Source organism: Molossus molossus, unplaced genomic scaffold, assembly GCF_014108415.1.
Source record: "Molossus molossus isolate mMolMol1 unplaced genomic scaffold, mMolMol1.p scaffold_m16_p_9, whole genome shotgun sequence".
Taxonomy (NCBI): domain Eukaryota; kingdom Metazoa; phylum Chordata; class Mammalia; order Chiroptera; family Molossidae; genus Molossus; species Molossus molossus.
Window position 1 is genome coordinate 59,387,175 of NW_023425403.1, and position 21,133 is coordinate 59,408,307.

At 43.3% G+C, this 21,133-nt stretch overlaps 1 protein-coding gene across 1 annotated transcript; it reads right to left on the bottom strand.

The window, feature by feature from the left end:
* Positions 1 to 8,600: 8,600 nt before the first annotated feature.
* LOC118622390 (sperm acrosome-associated protein 7-like) lies at positions 8,601 to 20,816 on the bottom strand. The gene is made up of 6 exons (XM_036249796.1): positions 20,732 to 20,816; positions 19,872 to 19,931; positions 17,623 to 17,721; positions 16,667 to 16,756; positions 11,385 to 11,465; positions 8,601 to 8,686 (listed from the first exon to the last, which is right to left on the bottom strand). Exons 1-6 carry the CDS (start codon positions 20,814 to 20,816, stop codon positions 8,601 to 8,603), a joined length of 501 nt encoding a protein of 166 aa, XP_036105689.1.
* Positions 20,817 to 21,133: the final 317 nt, after the last annotated feature.

The following is a 21,133-nucleotide window of genomic DNA, read 5'->3' on the forward strand; positions in this document are numbered from 1 at the left end:
GGTCTTCAACGCCAAGGCTCTGGAAACCTCAGCCTATTGTTATTTTTAATCCTTACCCGACGATATTTTTCTATTTATCCTCAGATAGAATGGGAGGGAGAGAAAAGGATAGAGAAACATAGATGTGAGTGGGACCCACTGACTGGTTGCCTTCTGCATGACCCTGACCAGGGCCAGGGACAAACTGCAACTGAGGTATGTGGCCTTGACTGGAATCAAACCCGCGACTCATTGGTCTGCGGGCTGACGTTCTACTGCTGAGCCAAACTGGCCAGGGCTAGTATGAACATTTTAATGATGTTAATTCTTCCAATCCATTAACAAGGTATATGCTTCCACTTTTTTATGTCTTCCTCTATTTCTTTTTTCAATGTCCTGTAGTTTTCTGCAAATAGGTCCTTTACTTCTTTGGTTAAGTTTATTCCTAGGTATATTAATTTTTTTGTCGCATTGGTAAATGGGATTGTTTTTTTAGTTTCTCTTTCTGTGAGTTCAATTTTGATGTATAAGAATACTGTCGATTTCTTGATGTTAAATTTGCTACTTTGTCAAATTCATTTATTAGCTCTAGTAGATTTTTAATGGAATCTTTAGGGTTTTCTATGTAAAATATCATGCAAATAATGACAGTTTCACTTCCTCTTTTCCAATTTGGATCCCTTTTATTTTTTCTCCACATCTAATTGCTGTGGGTAAGACTTCCAGTACTAAGTTAAATAAGAGTGGCGAAAGTGGGCATCCCTGTCTTGTTCCTGTGCTTAAGGGAAATGCTTTTAGTTTTTGCCCATTGAGTATGATGTTGGCTGTAGGTTTTCCATATATGGCCTTTATTATGTCAAGATATGATCCCTCTATTCCTACATTACTGAGCATTTTTATCAGAAATGGGTGCTGGATTTTGTCAAATGCTTTTTCAGCATCTGTTGATATGATCATATGGTTGTTGTTGTTTTTTCAATCCTCACCTGAGGACATTTTTGCATTTATCTTCAGATAGAAAGGGAGAGAGAGAGGGAGGAAGAGACAGAGAGAGACACATCGACTGGTTGCCACCAACACGACCCCAACCAAGGTGGGGGATGAACCGCAACCAATGTACGTGCCCTTAGCGGGAACCAAAGCTGTGTTCCGCAGGCTGACACTCTAACTGCTGAGCCATACTGGCCAGGGCAATCATATGGATTTTATCTTTCATTTTTTTATGTGGTGTATCACATTTATTGATTTATGAATATTGTACCAGCCTTACATCCCTGAGATGAATCCCACTCGATCATGGTGAATAATTTTTTGAATGTATTGCTGGATCCAATTTGCTAATATTTTGTTAAGGATATTGGCATCTATGTTCATCAAGGATACTGACCTGTAGTTTTCTTTCTTTGTAGTGTCTTTATCTGGTTTTGGAATTAGAATTATGCTGGCCTCATAAAATGAGTTTGCAAGTCTTCCTTCTTGAATTTTTTGGAATAGTTTGAGGAGAATGGGTGTTAGTTCTTCTTTGAGTGTTCAGTAAAACTCCCCCATGAAGCCTTCTGGGCCAGGCTTTTGTTTGCTGAGAGATTCTTGATTACATCTTCAATTTCCTTAGTTGTTATTGGTCTGTTCAAGTTTTCTATCTTTCCCAGTTCAGTTTTGGGAGACTATGTGTTTCTAGAAATTTGTCCATTTTACTTAGATTGTCCAATTTGTTGTCGTATAATTGTTCATAGTATTTATTAACAATCCTTTGTATTTCTGTGGTATCTGTTGTTACTTCTTCTCTTTCGTTTCTGATTTTGTTTATTTGGGTCCTCTCTCTTTGTTTCTTGGTGAGTCTAGCTAAGGGTCTATCAATCTTGTTTATCTTTTCAAAGAACCAGCTCTTTGTTTCACTGATCTTTTGAATTGTTTTTTAGTCTCTATGTAGTGTATAGCTCTGATCTTTACTATTTCTTTCCTTCTACTTGCTCTGGGTTTTTCTTTTCTTTTTTTGAAGCGAAGAGGTTCCTTTATTCATGCATGCGGTCCCAGAGGAGGCAGTCTCTAAATTCTGGGCCTGGGTTTTTCTTTTTGTTTGCTTTCTAGTTTTTTAAGTTGTGAGGTTAGATAGTCAATTAGAAATTTTTCTTGTTTCTTGAGGTAGGCCTGTAGTACTATGAACTTCCCTCTCAGGGCTGCTTTTGCTGTGTCCTGTAGGTTTTGTCTTGTTGGTGTTCATTTTCATTGGTTTCCAGGAAGGTTTTAATTTCTTCCTTGATCTCCTTGGTAACGCATTCATTGTTTAAGAACATGCTATTTAGCCACCATGTGTTCAAATATCTTTGCGTGTTTTTGTTGTAATTGATTTCTAGTTTCATGCCATTGTGATCTGAGAAGATGCTTGATTCATATCCAATCTTTCTGAACTTGTAGAGACTTAGTTTGTGTCCTAACATGTGGTCTGTCTTTGAGAATATCCCATGTGCACTTGAAAAGAATGTGAATTCTTCAGTTTTGGGGTGTAATTCTCTGTAGATATCTACTAAATTCATTTGACCTAGTGCATCATTTAGAATCTCTGTTTCCTTGTTAATTTTTTGTCTATAGGATCTATCCAGTGATGTCAGCAGGGTGTTGAAATCCCCTACTATGACTGTATTGCTGTCGATTTCTTCTTTGAAGTCCTCCAGAAGTTTTTAAATATATTTTGGTGCTCCTATATTGGGTGCATATATGTTTACCAAGGTTATATCTTCCTGTTGGATAGATCCTTTCAGTATTATGTAGTGGCCTTCTTTGTCTCTTGTTATGGCCTTCATTTTGAGTCTATTTTTTTTTCGGATATGAGTATTGCTACCCCAGCTTTTTTTTCCTTTCCATTTGCTTGGGAGACTTTTTTTGATCCCTTAACTTTTAACCTATGTGAGTCTTTTGTTGTGAGGTGGGTCTCTTGTAAACAACATGTATTTGAGGCATGCTTTCTTATCAAATCAGCTACACTGTGTCTTTTGATTGGAGCATTCAATCCACTAACATTTAAGGTTATTATTGATATGTACTTATTTATTACCATTTTTGTTTATTGTGGTTATATTTTTCTCCCTATTTCTTCTACTAATTACGGCAGTTCTTTGAACATTTCTTGCAGTGCTGGTTTGGTGCTAGTATATTTCCTTAGCCTTTTTGTGCCTGGGAAACTCTTTATTTCATCTTCTATTTTGAATGATAGTTTTGCTGAGTAGAGTAGCCTTGGATTCAGATCCTTGTTTTTCATTACCTTTATTATTTTATGCCATTCCCTTCTGGCCTGTAGTATGTCTGTTGAAAAGTCATCTGATAGCTTTATGAGGGTTCCTTTATGGGTAACCTGTTGCTTATCTCTTGCTGCCTTTATGATTCTCTCTTTGTCTTTAATTTTTGGCATTTTATGACTAAGTGTCTTAGTGTGGGCCTGTTTGGGTTCTTCTTACTTGGGGCTCTCTGTGCTTCTTGAACTTGAATGTCTTTTCCTTCACTAAGTTAGGGAAGTTTTCTGTCACTATTTATTCAAATATATTCTCTAATCCTTACTCATTTTCTTCTTCTTTGGGGACTCCTATGATGTGAATATTATTATGTTTCCAGTTTGTCTCACAGTTCTCTTAAGCTGTCTTCCTGTTTCTTAATTGTTTTTTTGTTTGTTTTGGTTTTCTGACTGGGTGATTTTTTTCTACCCTTTCTTCTAATTCACTCATCTGGTCCTCAGCTTCCTCTACTCTGCTGGTTATTCCTTCCAATGTGTGTTTTTTGTTTTTTTTAATCCTCACTCGAGGACATTTTTCCATTTTTTGTTCAGACAGAGTGGGAGGGAGAGAGAGGAAGAGAGAGAGAGAGAGAGAAACATTGACAAGAAGGGGACACATCGAGTGGCTGCCACCTGCACGACAAACCAGGGCTAGGGACAAACTGCAACCAAGGCGCATGCCTTTAGCGGGAACCAAACCCAGGTCTCTCTGGACCACAGGCCGATGCTCTAACTGCTGAGGCAAACCAGCCATGGCCCAATATGTTCTTTATTTCTGCTATGTCATTCTTTATTTCCAGTTAATTGCTTTTCAATGTTTCTATATCTTTACTCATGCTGTTGAGTTCTTTACTCATGCTATTGAGCTTCATCATTATCATCATTCTGAACTCTACCTCTGATAACTTGCTCAACTGCATTTCATTTATCTCTTCTTTTGTGGAGTTCTCTTGTTCTTTCATTTGGGATTTGTTTCTTTGTTTCACCACTTTGGCCGTCTTAGTGGGTTTTGGAGTCTGCCAAATTTTCCCTGTGGGTGTTGATGTTCTGCTGATTGTGACTCCCTCTACTAGGTTTGGATGAGTATGGGAGGACCCATATTAAACACCACTGTTAAGTCTTACTTTCCTGGGTAGATTTGCAAGCCCAGAAAACGTTCAGTTATCCTCTAGCTTTTTGCCTGGAGGCTATTGGTCTCAGTTACTTCATGAGCCTTGGGTTGTAGCCCTCAACTGAATGAAAAAATTTCTCAGTTGTTCAGGGTACGAGGATTTCCAGAGGATGGGGCAGATGCTTGCTGGCTGTTAATGAGCCTCAATGTGCATTTCTCTGGGTGGTGTTAAATTTCTGTTGTTTCTCCGGAGGGCTCTAGAAAGCGGCTCTTTGAGTAAGATGGCTACTGTCCTGTGAGGGAGTGATTCAGCAAAAAAACTCCCACTGCCCTCCCAGCTCTCCAAGCTCCTGAGTCCACACAGTTCCAGTCCAGTCTGCCCTCCCTCCGTCAGACCCCAAGGTGAGTGGTTGTAGCTAATATAGTGCTCTGTTCTGGCCCTCTATGCTGTGGGATGTTAACCCTGAGGGAGCTGCTCACAGCTCAAACAGCTGCTGTCTGCGGGATCCCAGCCCACCCTCTGGTGCCTCCGCCGTTCCTACCAGGCTTGATTTAGTGTCTTTTTACTGTCCCTGGTTATATGGGTCCTCTCCAGCTGCTTTTCTGTTGCTTTTTCCTGACGATTTGTCTTTATTTTAGTTATAATTCCAGTTTGGTCCTGGAAGATGGTCTGTGTAGCTTCCATTAACTCTGCCACCACTTTGGAATCCCTCATGGAAACAATTTTTAAATCACAAAGTACTCTAAAAATGTTTGAGAGGTGTTCTGGGCTGAACTGTGTCTCCTCAAAATTTATACGTTGAAACTTAACCCCCAGTACCTCAGTATGTGACTGTATTTGGAAATAGGGTATCAAATAGGTAATTAAGTTAAAATAAGGCCATTATGGTAGGACTTAATCCATTCTGACTGGTGTCCTCATAAGAAGAAGAGATCTGGACACACATGGAAACACCAGGGATGCACTCACAGATGAAAGACCAAGTGAGGAAGGGAAAAGATGGCCATCTGTCAGCCAGAAAGAAAGGCCTCAGAAGAAACTGACCCTACTCTGGCTGGGTAGCTCAGTTGGTTACAGAGTCATCCAGGTACTTCAAGGTTGTTGTGGGTATGATCCCTGGTCATGAATACGTAAATGAATGGAACAACAAATCAATCTCTCCCCCCTCCCCCTTTTCCTCTCTCTATTTAAATCAATAAATAAAAAAGAAAGAAAAAGAAAAAGAAACCAATCCTGGCCTTGATCTTAACTGTGAGACATAAATTTCTGTTGGTTAAACCACTCAATAAGTGATACATTGTTTTGGCAATTTGAGCAAACTAATACAGAGTCAAGTAGGAAACAAAAATAGAAAATAACAATACTGAAATATCCATTTATTGACAGAGGGACTGCAGAATGCTGTCTTAGAAATGGGATAAGGTTGGAAATCAGAGGTTTTTGCATCGTTCTTCCACTGACTTACTCGGTGACTAATGAGTTGTGTGTCCTCTCTCTGCCTCAGTTTCCTAGAATCGAAGGGTTGGATGAAAGGCCTCAAAAGGCCATTTCATCACAAATATTCTCTGACTCTAAGCCCCCAGTCTTATATTTTACAGGTGATTCACTGAGTCAGGGAAAGAGGATAGGACTTTTCTATCTTTGAGAAAAGCATAAAGCCAACAATTACAAATAAAATGGTATAGTTTAATCCAATCTCTAATTGCCTTTTAAAATGGTTAAATCAACTTTATTAAGGTATAACTTACAAACAATATAATGCACTTCTTTGAAGAATACTGTTTGGTGAGTTTTTAAAAAAATATGTTTTTATTTATTTTTTAGAGACAGAGGAAAGAAAAGATAGAAACATTGATGTGAGAGAGAAACATCAATCAGCTGCTTCCTGCATGTGCCCCTCACTGGGGATCCAGCCCATAACCCAGGCATGTGCCCTGACCGGAATTGAACCAAGACCTTGAAGTCCATGGGATGACACTCAATTCATTGAGCCACACCACTGGGCTTGATGAGTTTTTAAAACTTTTATCTTTATTGTTCAAAGTATTACAGGTGTCCTCCATCCCCTTTCTCCCCATTAACCCCCCCACCCTGCTCCCACCTCACCCACCCAGACCTTCACAGCACTATTGTTTGTGCCCATGGGTTATACATAAAAGTTCTTTGGTTAATCTCTTCCTGCCCCACCCCCTCTGTCCCCCTTCCCTCTGAGATTTGTATTGCCTTTTAAAATAATATTTTAGAAGGAATACCAATTCATTGCTAAAACCACACAAAAGGAATAGAAGTTCTCTATCCAGGGTTGTTTCTGAGACAAGATTCATTAACTTTCCCAAACCTACCTTTCTGGAGAAATGAGGCAATCCTACATTTAAACCCAAATAACACTTTTCAGCCTGGTCGCCTCAAGAGGTAGGGCTCATCTACAACCAGAACCAGGTTGGGTATGAACACTTGGAAGAAACTTTGTTCAAAGAAATTTTCTTGTCACCCCCTAAAAATGCTGGTTATGTCAAATTCTTTGTAGCTAAAATACTGGTGATAACAAGGTTTACTAGTACAAGGGCTGGGCCAGCTCCCAAAGTACTTCCCATTGTCTCTGAGCCATAGCCTACTTCATTTTGCTAAACCAGAATTTAAATGCCTTGAAAATTACTTGAAATTGGATCATTTCCTAGGATTGGAAAACATTTTTTTTTTTCTTTGTAGAGATCTTGGTTTCAGTTGGGGATGATATTAAAAATATTTAACCACCCTCAATGTTGAACACTGGCTGTAAATAGCCTGGCCACACTGAGGGTGACACATTTCAGCCCTGGCTTTCCATCTAAGTCAGCCACATGCACTCCCTGGAATGCTATTTTATCTGTACACTGTGGAAACCCAATGTGCATGTTCTGAATCTTCATGGGGCAATGAAATTTACTCTATGTGTACATGCATACTTTGTATGTGTGTGTGTGCCCTTTCCAGATGCTGCAGCAGGAGGGTGACATGGGAGGGCTGACTCTCAGGGCTACATAGGCTATGGCTCTCCCTGGACAGAACTATTCACAGGATGTAATGGTTAATTTTATGTGTCATCTTGACCACTAGGTACCCAGATACTTGGTCAAACATTATTCTAGATGTTTCTAGATGAGATTAACATTGTAATAAATAGACTGAGTAAAGCAGATTGCCCTCCCTAATGTGGGCGGGCCCCATCTGATTAGTTGAAGGCCTCACTAGAACAGACGGCTGACCTTCCTGCAAATAACAAGGACTTCCTCCTCCCAGATGGCCTTCCAGATGGGGATATCAGTCTTTTTCTGCCTCCAGATTCTAATGGAAACATCAGCTCTTCCCGGAAGGACACCGGTGGCTCTCCTGAGTCTCTAGCTTGCAGACTGCAGATCTTGGGACTTGCAGCCTCCGAAATTGCATGAGCCAATTGTTTGCAAGAATTTTTTGTATTTATGTATACATCCTGTTAGTTCTGTTTCTTTGAAAAACCATTATGACTATACAGGCTCTGAAGTTATATTTCTTTGAAACTCATTCTGTTAGATAATAGCAACCTTTGAACATTCTTATTTTTCAGGCTCAATTAGATTTTTTAAAAAATTTTTTTTCTTTATTGATTTCAGAGAGGGAGGGAGGGAGGGAGAGAGAAACATCAATGAGAGAGAACATCAGTTGGCTGCCTCCTGCATGCCCCCCCACTTAGGATTTGGCCAACCTGGGCATGTGCCCTGACTGGGAATCGAACTGGCAACCTCTTGGTGCATGGGTTGATGTTCAACCACTGAGCCACACCAGCCGGGTTAGATTTTCTTTTCTTTTTTTTTTTTTTTAAGAAAAAAACGTTAACGTTGTTAATGTTTAACAACATTAAAAAATATTTTTATTGATTTTTAGAGAGGGAGAGAGAGACACACACATAGATGTGAGAGCGCATCATTGATTGGCTGCCTCCTGCATATCCCCCACCTGAGATTATTGAGTCCAATTGTTGAGTTTGCAACCTAGGCATGTGCCCTGACTGGAAATCGAACCAGCAACCATTTGATGTATGGGACGATGCCCAACCAACTGAGCCACACTGGCCAGGGCCCTTCAACTTAATATTTAAATATGTTCATTTTATTTGGTACTCCTTGAATAAAATGATTCTTCTTTATTCTGGATAATTGGTAATTCTGTTTTATTTTTATTCCACGGGGTGGGAGTGAGTGGTCAGTCCCTCAGGCAGTCTTGGTTTCTCAGTTTAGGTTTTCTTTCAGCCTGTGGTGTTTGGATGCTTTGAACAAACTTTTATATTTCTTTCTTCTTTGCTTGAGATTGTTTACTGTTTGAAAAGAGGAGATGTTCTTAATAAATTCTAGGTGTTCCTATTAGCCTGCATTGCAGACCCTCCCGTGGATCCCTCACATTAATGAACGTTGATGGGGTTGTGAGATTGAGGGGTGTGGGGCTAGAAGCAGCTTTAGATTCCCTCCTTTGTTGTCCCTGACCCACAGCAAACACTTTCCTTGTCTTTTAAAGTGTGGCCCTCCCACAGGTCCAGTGGACAGGTGTGTGTGCAGGCACCACGTTAAGCTCTCAGCAAACGGTACTCAACCCTCTTTGCCCCTATGAGGCAGGTGCTCTGAGTACCCTGCTTTGAAGATGAAGAAGCTGAAGCTTAGGAGGTGCTTGCTGTCACTTGCCCAAGATCACCCCAATGTCACACAACTCATTCAGGTCTGGGCAGAGATTTGAACCCAGGTCAGCCCATCCTGCACTCTGAGCCACTACCCAGCTCCCACCAGCACCTAGTCAGATCCTCTAGGTTCATGTAGATCAGAAGCTCAGTGAATGCAGTCTCCTTTTCAGTTTCCCCAGAGGAGCTAGATGACTGGAAGGAGATGTACGAAGAGAGTCGGGGAGTGAGACCGATATGGGGCATTCCATGTTTAATTAAGGTGCAGACATCGCCCTGGAGATGCTCAGAGGATATTAAAGATGCAAGATGACACCCCAGAGCATTCAGGGTTCATATGGGCATTATTTGCATGGAGAAAAAAGTGGAAGTATGGGTTTAGGTGAGGTTGGCAGTGAGTCAGGTGGAGGAGAGAGAACTAACAGGTTCTTGGGGGAGTAAGAATTCAGGATACAGGATACAGGAGGAAGCTGAGATGGAGGAGCACAGAGTGGAGATGGAACAACCCAGAAGGCCAGGCTGCAATCTGCTTGCTCAGCTAGTCTGTTTGGCTTAATATCTAATTTCTACTGCATTCTGCCTGAAAACCCAGTGGGGGTCTTCTCTGAGCTTTGCTGGGCTTCTCCCGTCAAGGGCAGCTCGCTAGGGAACCATTGCTGTTATGTTATATTGGGGAGGTCAAGGACACTTGGTCCTTCCTGTCCAAGCATTGCTGGCGAACAACAAGTTCTGTACGCCCCACTGTCATTCAGGGAGCTTCCATTGCCTTTCCCCCAAATGTATAGGTGCTGGGGTGACTTACAAGATCATATTTAAGTGGAGAGACTCCATTTTTAGATAGTTGAGTTACAGGAGAGTTTACTGTTTCCATGTCAGAACACTCAATCCCAGGAAACTGGGGATTCGGCAAAGTCTCCCTTGAAATCTGCATCAGAGCAGCAGAAATTGGCTGGATGACAGTACAGTTGGTAAGTCTGCAGCAGGTTGAGCCACCACTACCCTCCCTTTCGACCTCTGCTTGTGTTAAACTGGTCCTACTGTGGGAGGGGGTGCAGACCTTGGGGCCTAAAATTTTGTGGCCCCAGGGCTGGCTCTGGCCCTGCAAAGTCTGAGATGGGGAGAATCCTACTTCAGAGTCGCTCCTTGCCTGTGCCTGATGACAACCTGTACAACTGACAGGTGTCTAGTAATGTGCCTGAGACTCCATCCTCATTGGCATTTAAAGGACAAGATGGCAGGCTTGCCTCATTGAAGATGATCAGGGGTTTGGAGGAGCAGCTGATTGGAAGAGTCAGGACCCCGGAATTTCCCAACAGGCTGGAACAATGAGACACATATGACCCTCCCTTGTAATGTAAGCTCCACGAGGGCAGGGGTCTCTGTGTCTATGGTGATGAATCCTAAAAACTGAGAACAGTGCCTGGTGAATGGTAGATACTCAGTAATCATTAAAGGTTGAATTAAGGTGACCAACCTTAAATGTTTGGTCCTGCACTTGGATCTACAAAAGCCAACTGCATGTGGCTTAGCAAGAGCACATTTACCAAATCCTTAGACGTTTTCATTAACATTAGCTTGAAACTAATGGTGTGATGTGTCCCTAGAACCAATGCAGCCTTAGGGTGTGTGGACAGATGTGTGGGATGTAGAATGCTGGAGGTATTGAACTGTCAATGTGACCACAGAGTCTAACTCAGAGAGGCCCAGAGGACGGGAGGAGGACTGGCCTGGAGAAGAGGCTTAGAGGTGTTTTGGAAAGTTCTGGGGAGAAGCATAGAGCCAGGGGCAGAAGCAACAGGAGAAATGCGTGGACCTTCAGCAGTTAGGATGTCATACCAGAAAAGGCAGTGGGAAGGGCAGGAGGTAAGGGGACCCCACAGATATGAGAATCAGCCTCAAGTGGGAGGCCAGCTTCATTGAGAGGCACATGTGACAGGGTCTGGGGACTTTCCTGGGCCTGGTCACAAGGAGAAGGCATTCACCACAATGTGGGTGTGTGACAGTGGCCTCATGCATCACAGTTATTCCTGGGAGAGTGAAATGGCCTCTCAATAAGTTTAGATAAGAAGGGAGAGATGACGCCCACACATGGCCCATGACTCCTCAAATTTAGACTCGAATGGGGCAGATGTCTCCACATTGACAACCACCAGGAAACTCCTATGGGACTTACAGCTGGTCTACCCTGGGAGACTGAGTCACCTGCTTTTTCAGAGTGCTGTTCACAAGCACACATGTCCCTTGGGTAGACATTCCTCTTCATACCAGAAAAAATAAAAGGCCCAGCCTAAGGATCCATCCTCCACATTTACCTGTCACCAGGATGGCCCCAAGCTCCATTTACCTAAAGTTCTTTGAAGACTGTCAATGATTTTTTCCAGACTTGTTAGGCTTTTAATCTGATATAACATTTCTTTCTCCTCTTCTGTGGGAAAAATTAAGCACAATAATCAAAATTTGACAATTATGGTTTAATTCCAAACTTCTATATTTTTCTTTTCCACCAGGCCATGACTCTCAGCCCCAAGTTCTTAGCCTCTCCCCTGCACTGTCTCCCAAGCCCACTGTAAGCCTTTCATTCCCCTCCCCATCAGTTCAGAAAGGTGCTGAAAGCATCAGCTAGATTTCCTTTGTCAACACACACACTGGTTATTCATCAACAAGTACACAGCCAGCCATGTCTATGTCTCTTTTTCCTTTATCTTCTACCCCATGTCATGAAATATCCACTAGAGTATGACAGACATCACTAAGAAGCTAAATATAAAAGGATATGCTTAAACAATCAAATATTGGGGAAAGGAGAAATTCCACTACACGTTCCATCATGCCTCTCACTAATGTGACAGAATAATTCTATCCCAGGAAATAGAATGAGTGAGTTTCCAAGAGGTTCCCCTGCTCAGCAAAATAAGAACATTAAAGAACTTTTTCAAACTGATATTAAATCTATGAGAAACCTACAGCCAACATCATACTTAATGACAAAAGACTAAACTGTTTCCTATTGAGGTCTGAAAGAAGCCAAGGATGCTCTCTTTCACCACTTCTATTTAAATCATACTGGAGGTCCTGGTCAGTGCAATAAGGCAAGAAAAAGAAACAAAAGGCATAAATGTCAGAAAGACAAATGCCCTTATTTGTAAATATGATCGTTTAAACAGAAAAATTTGGGGGAGCCTATAGAACAACTTCTACAGTATTAGTGTAGAGTCCTGAGTCCAATACAATACCTAGTTCATTTTTTTTCTTGAGATAGAGAGTTTTAATTTTCTAACTCCTCCAATAGCAGCAGATATTTGCCTGAGTCCTGAGAGTGTGAGCATTTGCGACTCCTCTCTCTGAGGTAGGAGGTTTTGCTCCTTTCCTTTCCCAGGATAAACAATAGGAAAGAAGTTACAGCTCTTCTGTACATTAGAGTTCTAACTAATCAATGTAGAAGGAATGACAGAAATAGAAAAGTCACCTTTTAGCAACTACTACAGTCATAGTTTTTGAAGGTAAAAAGCAATGAATGCTAAATTAATAGGTAAAAATATGATAAAAAATAAGACATTTTCATAGTCTGAAAGTATCTCCCCACAAAGTACTAATTAGTTACAAATGAAAAATATATTAATATGATTATAGAGAAACCTAATAGACACTACCTTGAATAACTAACTGATCAAGGTAATGAGATATGTTTATGTCAAGCATATCTTCGTGTACTGTATAAAGAAAAGCATAACATCACTTCTTAAAAAACATTCTTGCCAAAAATATATAACCTGAATCTAATCATTCAGACAAACTCAAATTGAAAGAGAGTCTACAAAGTAACTAGCCAGTACTCTTCAAGGTCATGAGAAACAAAGACACATCCGGGAACCTCCCGATTGGAGGAGATAAAGTGACATGACAGTTAAATGCAAAGTAGAATCCTGGGTGGATCCTAGAGCCAACAACAACAACAAAAAAAAGCATTAGTAAAATAACTGGCAAAATTTGAATCAGGTCTGTAGGCCATTTGACAGTGTTGCATCACTGTTATTAATGTCCTGATTTTAGGAATTGTACTGTCATGTAAAATATTAACACCAGGGAATACTAGTTAAGGGGAATACAGGAAATGCTTTGTACTGCTTTCACAGATTTTTTGTAAGTCTACAATTATTTCAGGGTAGAAACTGTTGTAAATCCTCACATTGTTCTTGTATAACCCATCCATTTGTTTTCCTGTCACCTATTTCTCAGACATGTCAACACTCGTACCTATACACTTGGGATCATGCACGTGCGCACACACACACAGAGCAGCAACCCACTTCCATTAATAAGTAGCCAGAGACAATCTGTCTCTCTACTACAACGTTTTGCAAATACATATCTTTATGCAGATGGACCATCATTATCTTTACTGAGAGTGATTGCTCTCCATCCCACTCAGCAATTTCTTTCCTGTTCCCTCTGCAGCTTGGAGGCATTATTACATTAGGGAGTGAGAAAGCGACAGGTCAGCCTTGGTTTCCCTTCCCAGCAAGTGAAGGAGGAACTCTCCCATGGGTCTGGGAGACTTCATCTGCATCCAAGTGGCACCATCCATTCATTCCCTGGCTCACTGGCACATCAGACTTCCTGCCAGTGGGCCACCTCACCCATTCAGGCTTCTATTGTGACCCTCCCCAACCCCCCGCAAAAAAATGCTAAGGCTTTTGTCTCCTCTAGCAAAACTCTGACTACCTCTTCATACCATGGTGATCAGTCCTGCCTGGGTGCCAGTACACAATGTGCCTATAGCTTGCTGTGGAATACAGGGCACTCCCTTAACCTGGGAGTGCCTTTGTTTTTGCATCTGAAAAACACAGGAGTAGGACTGGAAGAATTTTATTACCAGCTAGGCAGAGCCCAGTTCAGTTTTGCCACACTGAAGCTGTTGCCAGCATAGGAGTTCTTCACTAGCTGAATTATACTCAAATAGTTTAAATGGTTAAGATAAAAAAAAACCCACAATATTTTAGAGTTGCAGTCAACCTCAGTTCATCTGATCTGCCTGCCACTAATGCAGCTTTCCTCCCGCTCATACCTTTCTTCATGTCCTGCAGCTTAAGGAGGAGGCGCAGAACATTGCTTAAGAGGCCGATCTTCCTGGGTGCCAGAGAGTCACCAGTGCTGCCTGTGTGATTTTAATTCCTGATCTGCACATTGGAAGTGAGAATGCCGCTGATATTTGCACTGCACACGTGCACACTAATTTGCACAGTCTAAGAAAGCCTTAATGCCATGGATGCAGGTCTTTGAATAGTACATGCCACAAGCCTTCCCAGAGTCTCCCTTACCTTTCCACCCAAGCAAATAGGCGCAGGATGTTAAGCCAGAAGTGCCCGGCTTGCTGTTCCTGGCCCTAGCATTCTTTTAGAAACAATAATAGTGAGCTTGACACCCAGCATTGTAAAAAGGCAGACAAGGGTAGCATCTCAGAACCAAATATGCATTTGTAACATTGTTGGTGGACTATGTCATTTACTAAAATCATGGGCTTTTTGCGGGGAAGGAACAGAAGCAGAGGAAAATGGTATAATGGGACGCTGGGGTCTGGCCTCATTTAATTTGTCATACATTTCTGTTTCACGTGCTACATGTCAGGGACAGACATGGCTTGGCTCTGGGCTCACCGATGGTCTGGGTCTGTGCCAGTCAGCAGTGCCTGACTGTCAGGCTTTTTTTTTTTTGGTACGTGCCCCTAGCGGGAACTGAACCCGGGACTCTGGTCTGCAGGCCGACGCTCCAACCACTGAGCCAAACCGGCCAGGGCCTGACTCTCAGGCTTTTTGTCAAGAAGCTGGTAGGTCTAAAACAGGTTCAGTGGGCCGCCACCCACCGCTGCTCATGGGGAAGCCACCTGAAGAGCAGCTGGGTGGATTCTTTGCATTCCAAGTACTGGTGAGTGGCCCAGAAGGCTCCACTTAACAGAGCTTCTGTTGGGACAAGTGGCCAAAAAGGAATGGTGTCCTGGGTTTTCCTTTCATCGACATCAGTTCATCAAGACAGAGTGGAGCAGGTATTGCATAAGATGGTGACCTGAGGACAAGGCTGTCTGTTCCCCTGCCCCTCCTCCTTGGCAACCCCAGATGCTACCTCCTTCCTTGCCTTAGACTATAGGTTAGCTTCTTCTTGGCCCTGAATCCCCTCCTAGGCTAGCCCCTCCCCAACCCTCCCCAAACTCTTAACTTAACCTTTGTTATCTCTCAGTCCCTAAAGTGGCTGGTCCTGGCTTGATAGTTGGGAGCAAAACAGTTCAATTAAACAGATTCCCTTACAGCAAAGCGTGGCATTTGCCTTGGGGCCCAGAGAAATCTAGAGTGTGTCACAGCAGCTCAGAGGGTCATTCAGGGAGGAAGGGCTCTGTGGAGGCCATCAGACCAGTCTCAGGACTGAGCAGAGGATCAGGGATGACAAACACAGTGGTGTTAGGCAGTGCCACCTGCAGCCCTCCATGCACACATGGCAGGTTTGGAAGTTTCATGGTCCCTGTGAAGACCCTGGTGGACTGGTGGCTTCTCTGGCAGTGGTTTGCCTTCTTCAGTTTTTTCTCCCTCACCTCTTACCCCTGATTCAGACTATTCCCCCTTGATTCTCATTCTCAGCTTGTCTTGGAATTTTCAGTCCATTCTTACTTCCTTCTGCTTATTCAGTGAATGTAATGGGTACGATGCAGAGAGATTGTGTTCTTGGGTCCACTCCAGCTCATGGGTGGTCCATTCTTATTGTGGTCCCACTGCCAAAAAGGTGTCCAGCTTATTTAAGTTATAACCATCAGGCAATTTGCAGACATCAATGAGTGGGACAAACCCAGAGGTGTTAGAAATTGATTTTAACTAAAATCCTATTCTTGTTCAGTCCTTGCAAACATGAGAGGTCAGCTCACTGGAGAAGGCTAATTGGAGGAATGGGCTGAAATGTAGGTTCCTGGGCCACCTGCAGCGTCACTGGGTGGGGCCCGGGGATATGTATTTGAGTCAGCTTCCCTCCCCCACACCTGCTATACCGTTAGGCTTGGGAGCTGTGACCTGATCCTTCCTCTAGGCCCACCATGGGGTCTCACATGGGTGTCCTAGGAGCTGCACAGGTGTCCCTTCTTTAGGGTAAAGAAAAGATCTGTCACCCATGGGATGCTGGCTCCTCAGCCTTGGAGCCTTGGCGCACTGGTTTTCATTTCAGCTAACTTGTCTCCTGGAGGAATGTTTTTCCTTCCTCCTGGAGACATCCTGAGGGGACACTCTGGGCTCTCACCACCCTACCCACCCCAGGAGAGGAGCAGAGACTTAACTGAATATTTGGGAGGGCATGGGCACTGTGACAGCACCTTCCTTGCCCTTCTGGCGTCCACCTGCCTGCAGGGACAACATTCCTGCCAGCTCCTCTAGGCCTAGTGTTCTAGGGTCAGACCCAGGGTAGGGGTGGGCATGGCTGTCCCTCAGCCCTGAAAGAGATGAGAAATCGGCCTAACCTGGTGAAGCAGCCATGCTCTCCAACCACACGTTACATCCCCTGTCAAGGCACTGTCTCCATCTGCATGTGTCTGGCCCCTCTGTACTCCCCACTACCCTCTGGACTCAGGCAGGGAAATTACCAGGTTGCATTTACCATTAAGAAAAAGTCTGTCTTCATTCCCGGAAGAGAATTTCTGTCCATGAGGCTTATCATGCCCAGCTTGATTATTCATTTTCATATGGGCTTTTTTTGATGAAGAGCATGGGGAAAAAATGGGGAAAAACATAAATGTATACTCTCATCAACATTTTGGTCCATACTTTATTTTAAAATATTAGACTGGAATGCTAATAGAATTTTCAAGTTCCATCGGAAATGTGTTGGAAAGTTAATAATGTAAACAGAGTCAGGCATCATCTGACCGCCTTGAACCCAGTAGTTTGGGTCTTGGCAGATGTTGGGTGAGCTAATCCAAGGACTTGGAATTTACATCTGGATGTAAAATTTCAAGAAAATGCCAAATTTACCTGCTGCTTTATGCATTTTTATGCACAGTGTGTAGACTTCTGATCTCTGGCTTTCCCCTTAGCAAGTGTCAACCAAATATTCTGTCTTGGTTCTTAGTGTGCTACTTTATTTATTTATGTGCATTTTGAACAACATGAAGCTTCACTTTGAAAAAGTACATTCTTTGCTTTTATTCACTACTAGCAGTGTGGCATTGGGTATATCCTTTTTCAGACCTTAGTTTAATCCTGTGGGATGGGTTCATGGTGGCTGCCCTGCTCTCAGAAGCTTATTTTCCTGTGCCCCATGTTCCTACAGTGGCCGAGCCCCATTTGCATCCCAAGCCCAAGACCTTGCTTGCACATATACCCCAGAGACCACCCCAAAATGAAGGGAACTTGTCTCTGCTGGTCTAGGTTTGACCTCCCTAGTCTCTGGCAGTTTATAGAAATGGTTTGGGACAGCTGCTTCTTCCACATCTCCCTTTGCTTTTGCCCCAGAAGTAGTGGGCCCTAAGAATGCTAACATGCTGGGGTTGTGCATGTAATACCCTAGACCCTAGGAATACATACGATTATGATTTTTAAAAAATGTATACTTGCTTTTTTTCTTTGTATTCTTCATTGATTTTTCCAGTGGTCTTTGTGTTTCAAGTAATGTTGATTTATGTGGATCCAAAATCTCTTGGACTAGAATTTCATCTTGGGAAAAGCACACAAGAACACGTGAAAGCCAGTGATGCAGAACCCACACCCTTTTGCTCTACACAGACCTGAGGCAGTTTGTGAATGCGGTGACTGGAAACAGGAAGTCAGGGACTCCATGGACAAGGGAGTTGGCTTTCTATAGTAGTTTTTTCTCTCTTTTTTATATTTATTGATTTTTTTTTTAGAGAGAGAAACATCAATGTGAAAGAGAAACGTTGATCGGTTGCCTCCCGTATGCACTCCTACCAGAGATTGAACCACAACCTAGGTGTGTGCCCTGACCAGGAATTGAACCCGCAGCCTTTTGGTGCACAGGACAACGCCCCGACCGAGCTCCCCAGTCAGGGTGGGAGTTGGCTTTCTAAAGAAAGTTGTCTGGTGTGAGGGGACCTCTCTAACTAATTTATGAAAACCTGAAACCATCCAGATTCCCTGGATAATAAACACTGACCCCCAAAGATAGGCTGGAAGTGTGGCCTCAGGCATAGTTATCATTTTCCTTCCAGCCCCTGGTGTCTCCTCCCTGAGACTTTCTCCAAGTTGCCCCTGTGTATGCACAAACGTCTTTCTTAATTGCTACAAAATGTGACATGTTCTTCCTTTTGCATCCTTCTGACCTCTCCTAGGAAGATTATAACTTAGTCCAGACAGGGCTTTGTGTTGAACAGACTCAACCCATGTTCTGGTTCTGCTCTCATGGGAACATGATCTTGACAAGTTTCTCTCTGACTTTTGGTTTTGTCTTCTGTAAAATGGAGTCTGTATTATATTGGGCTATTTATGAGGTTAAAATAAAGCAGTGTGTATAAGCACTAATACAGTCTGGGACAAGGGGCCTCTGTGAGTCCCCCTATATCAACAACACAATGGTCACCCTGACCAGCCCCTCATCTCTGCAACACAATGGGCACCCTAAACAGCCCCCCATTTCTACAACACAGTGGTCATGCTGACCAGCACCCTTTGTCTGTGCAGCAGCCCCATATCTGCAACACAGTGGACACCCCGACCGACCAGTCCACATGTTGGGTTGGGGTGGGGGCTACCAACCTGCCCTGGTTTGCCCTAATTTTCCTGGTTTAGCATGAATGTCCCACATCTTGGGAACTCCACAGTTCCAGGCAAAGCAGACTCTGGTCACCCGCTCATGTGGAACACATGAGTAAAGGGGGTGAAGAAGTAATTATTACTGGAAACAAAGGTGTCACAAACATACACAGGGAAACACTCTCCCATGGTTCTGTTGCATTCCTACTCAACAGCCATGCTCTTCTTCTTCCAGCACAGACCCTGAACTTGTCTGGGGTGATATGTGCACTCCAGTGGGCTACTTTGAGAACCCTGCAAGGCGGGTGAGCTACTGGATATACACAGTTAAGCAGGAGTCTATGGGTTCTGCAAATCATTTAACTTTTCCCGATAAAAGGGAAATGGTGTCGGGACCTGCCCTGGAAGTGGCCGTGAATGGGCAGGGTGACCACAGGGATACGGCCTCATGTCACTGAGCTGCTGATGGCACGAGATCACAACCCCTGCATGGTTGGTTGAGCCATTGCCAACTCAGGCCTTATTTATGTAGCCAGTTGCATTCTTAGCTGGTGCAGCTGTTCTGGCAATAACTGCGTCCACCTTGAGAAGACCTTGGCCACATTCTGGGCCAGCTATTATACAGAAGAAGCAATTTTAAGTTTCTAAAAATCATGGTGTCTAGTTAGATTCTGGATCATGGAGAAGAGTAGATATTGATGGGAACCACAAGCATTTATTGCGCACCTACTGTGTGGACCAGAAATTGTCCAGGTAAGCCAGCTGTGTGTGAGGGGCAGGACTCTAAAGATGTGACCATGCACAGTAATTTAACTGTAATAGAGAACCCACAGGAGCCGGGGGCAGGTAGGGACAGGCAGGGGACAGGAGCTTGGCTGACCAGAGTAAAGCAGTAAAGCAGAGTAAATGCAGGAAGCAGGGGGCTGTCTGCTGGAGACTCTTAAGGCCATGAACTCTGGGGCAATGGGAATGTGATTTTAGCCTCAAAGTACATCACCTCCACCTTGTGTAATTTGCACCAGATTATCTGGAAAACACCACTGACACCCAAGTCCATACAAACACAGACCAAATGTTTGATAAGAGGAACTCCTTACCAAATAGTCCAGACATATCCTCCAGAATTTTTGAATTGGATGGCTTTGCAGTAACTGGATCTAGTGGGGTAATAAAAACCCTAATAGTTTAACAATGTTCATTGAATTTTCATTGACTTCTCTCTAAATAGATTTGATTTTGCAGAGCCCTGCATGGAGTTCCTGGGTCTGGGTCCTCATCTGGAAAGTGGTGGGCAAGGTGGCCTCCCCCGTCCACTGTCCCATTTCTCAGTATGTAAGTAGTCAGAGCAAAAAAGCCAGAGCCAAAGGCACATGGGTGCTGCTTGGGTGTGACTAGAACCAACCACTTGCAAAAGGACATTCTGAGACAATGGGGGAGATGTTAACACGGGCTGGGTATTAGCCCATGTTCAATTGTTTACAGGATTTTTGTTCATCTTGTTATTGATTAATGATGTTGTAGGTATATATAAATAAAATAGGCCCTTATCTTAGCAGGAAAACATTTTCATAAAATGATAAGACATCTTGGACAGTGCTAAAATATTCCTAGTAACAAGTGTATGTGTGTGTATGTGTGTGTGTGTGTGTGTGTGTGTGTATGTGTATGTGTGTGTGTGTAGAAAAAACAGGATGGCAAAATGCTTATAATTGAAACCAGGTGATGGAGGTTCTTTGTACTATTCCTCTATTTTGGGTAAGTTAGAAATTTTCCATAATAAAAAATTAAAATACATAATATATGCTACTCTCTCATGGCGTTCCAGATTTTAAAAAGGGCTTCAATTCACTTCATTCCCTCAGGGAATAAATATTCCAGGAGGGAAGAAGAGGGACCTGATTCAGGCCCAGGGAGTAGCATGTTTTCTACCTGCCACCACCACCCACTGTGACTGTACCTGAAAAGTTGTGAGCCAGCTGCTCAGCTCTGTGACAGCAGTACAGCAGCAGGACAAAGACTGTCACTCCCCTATTCACTGCCATGTCCCCTCCAGTTGAAGGAGGAGGATCCTCAACTCCCTCTGCCTTAGTCTCCAGGATACTGTGGAATGTCCAGGGACCTGTGACATCATGGCAGGAAGTGAGCTGGGTCCTGCCCTGTGTGTGGAGAGAGGAAGACAGTCGGGGTCTGTGACTGGGAAGGAGGGTGGAGCCTGACTGGGCCTTTTCTGGTCAGTTCTTCAGGCCTGCAGATCCTTTGTCTACTTCCATAGCATCACCTGGAAGCTTGTTAGAAATGTAGTCTCAGGACCCAGCTCAGATCCCTTGAATCTGAATCTGCATTTTCACCAGATCCCCAG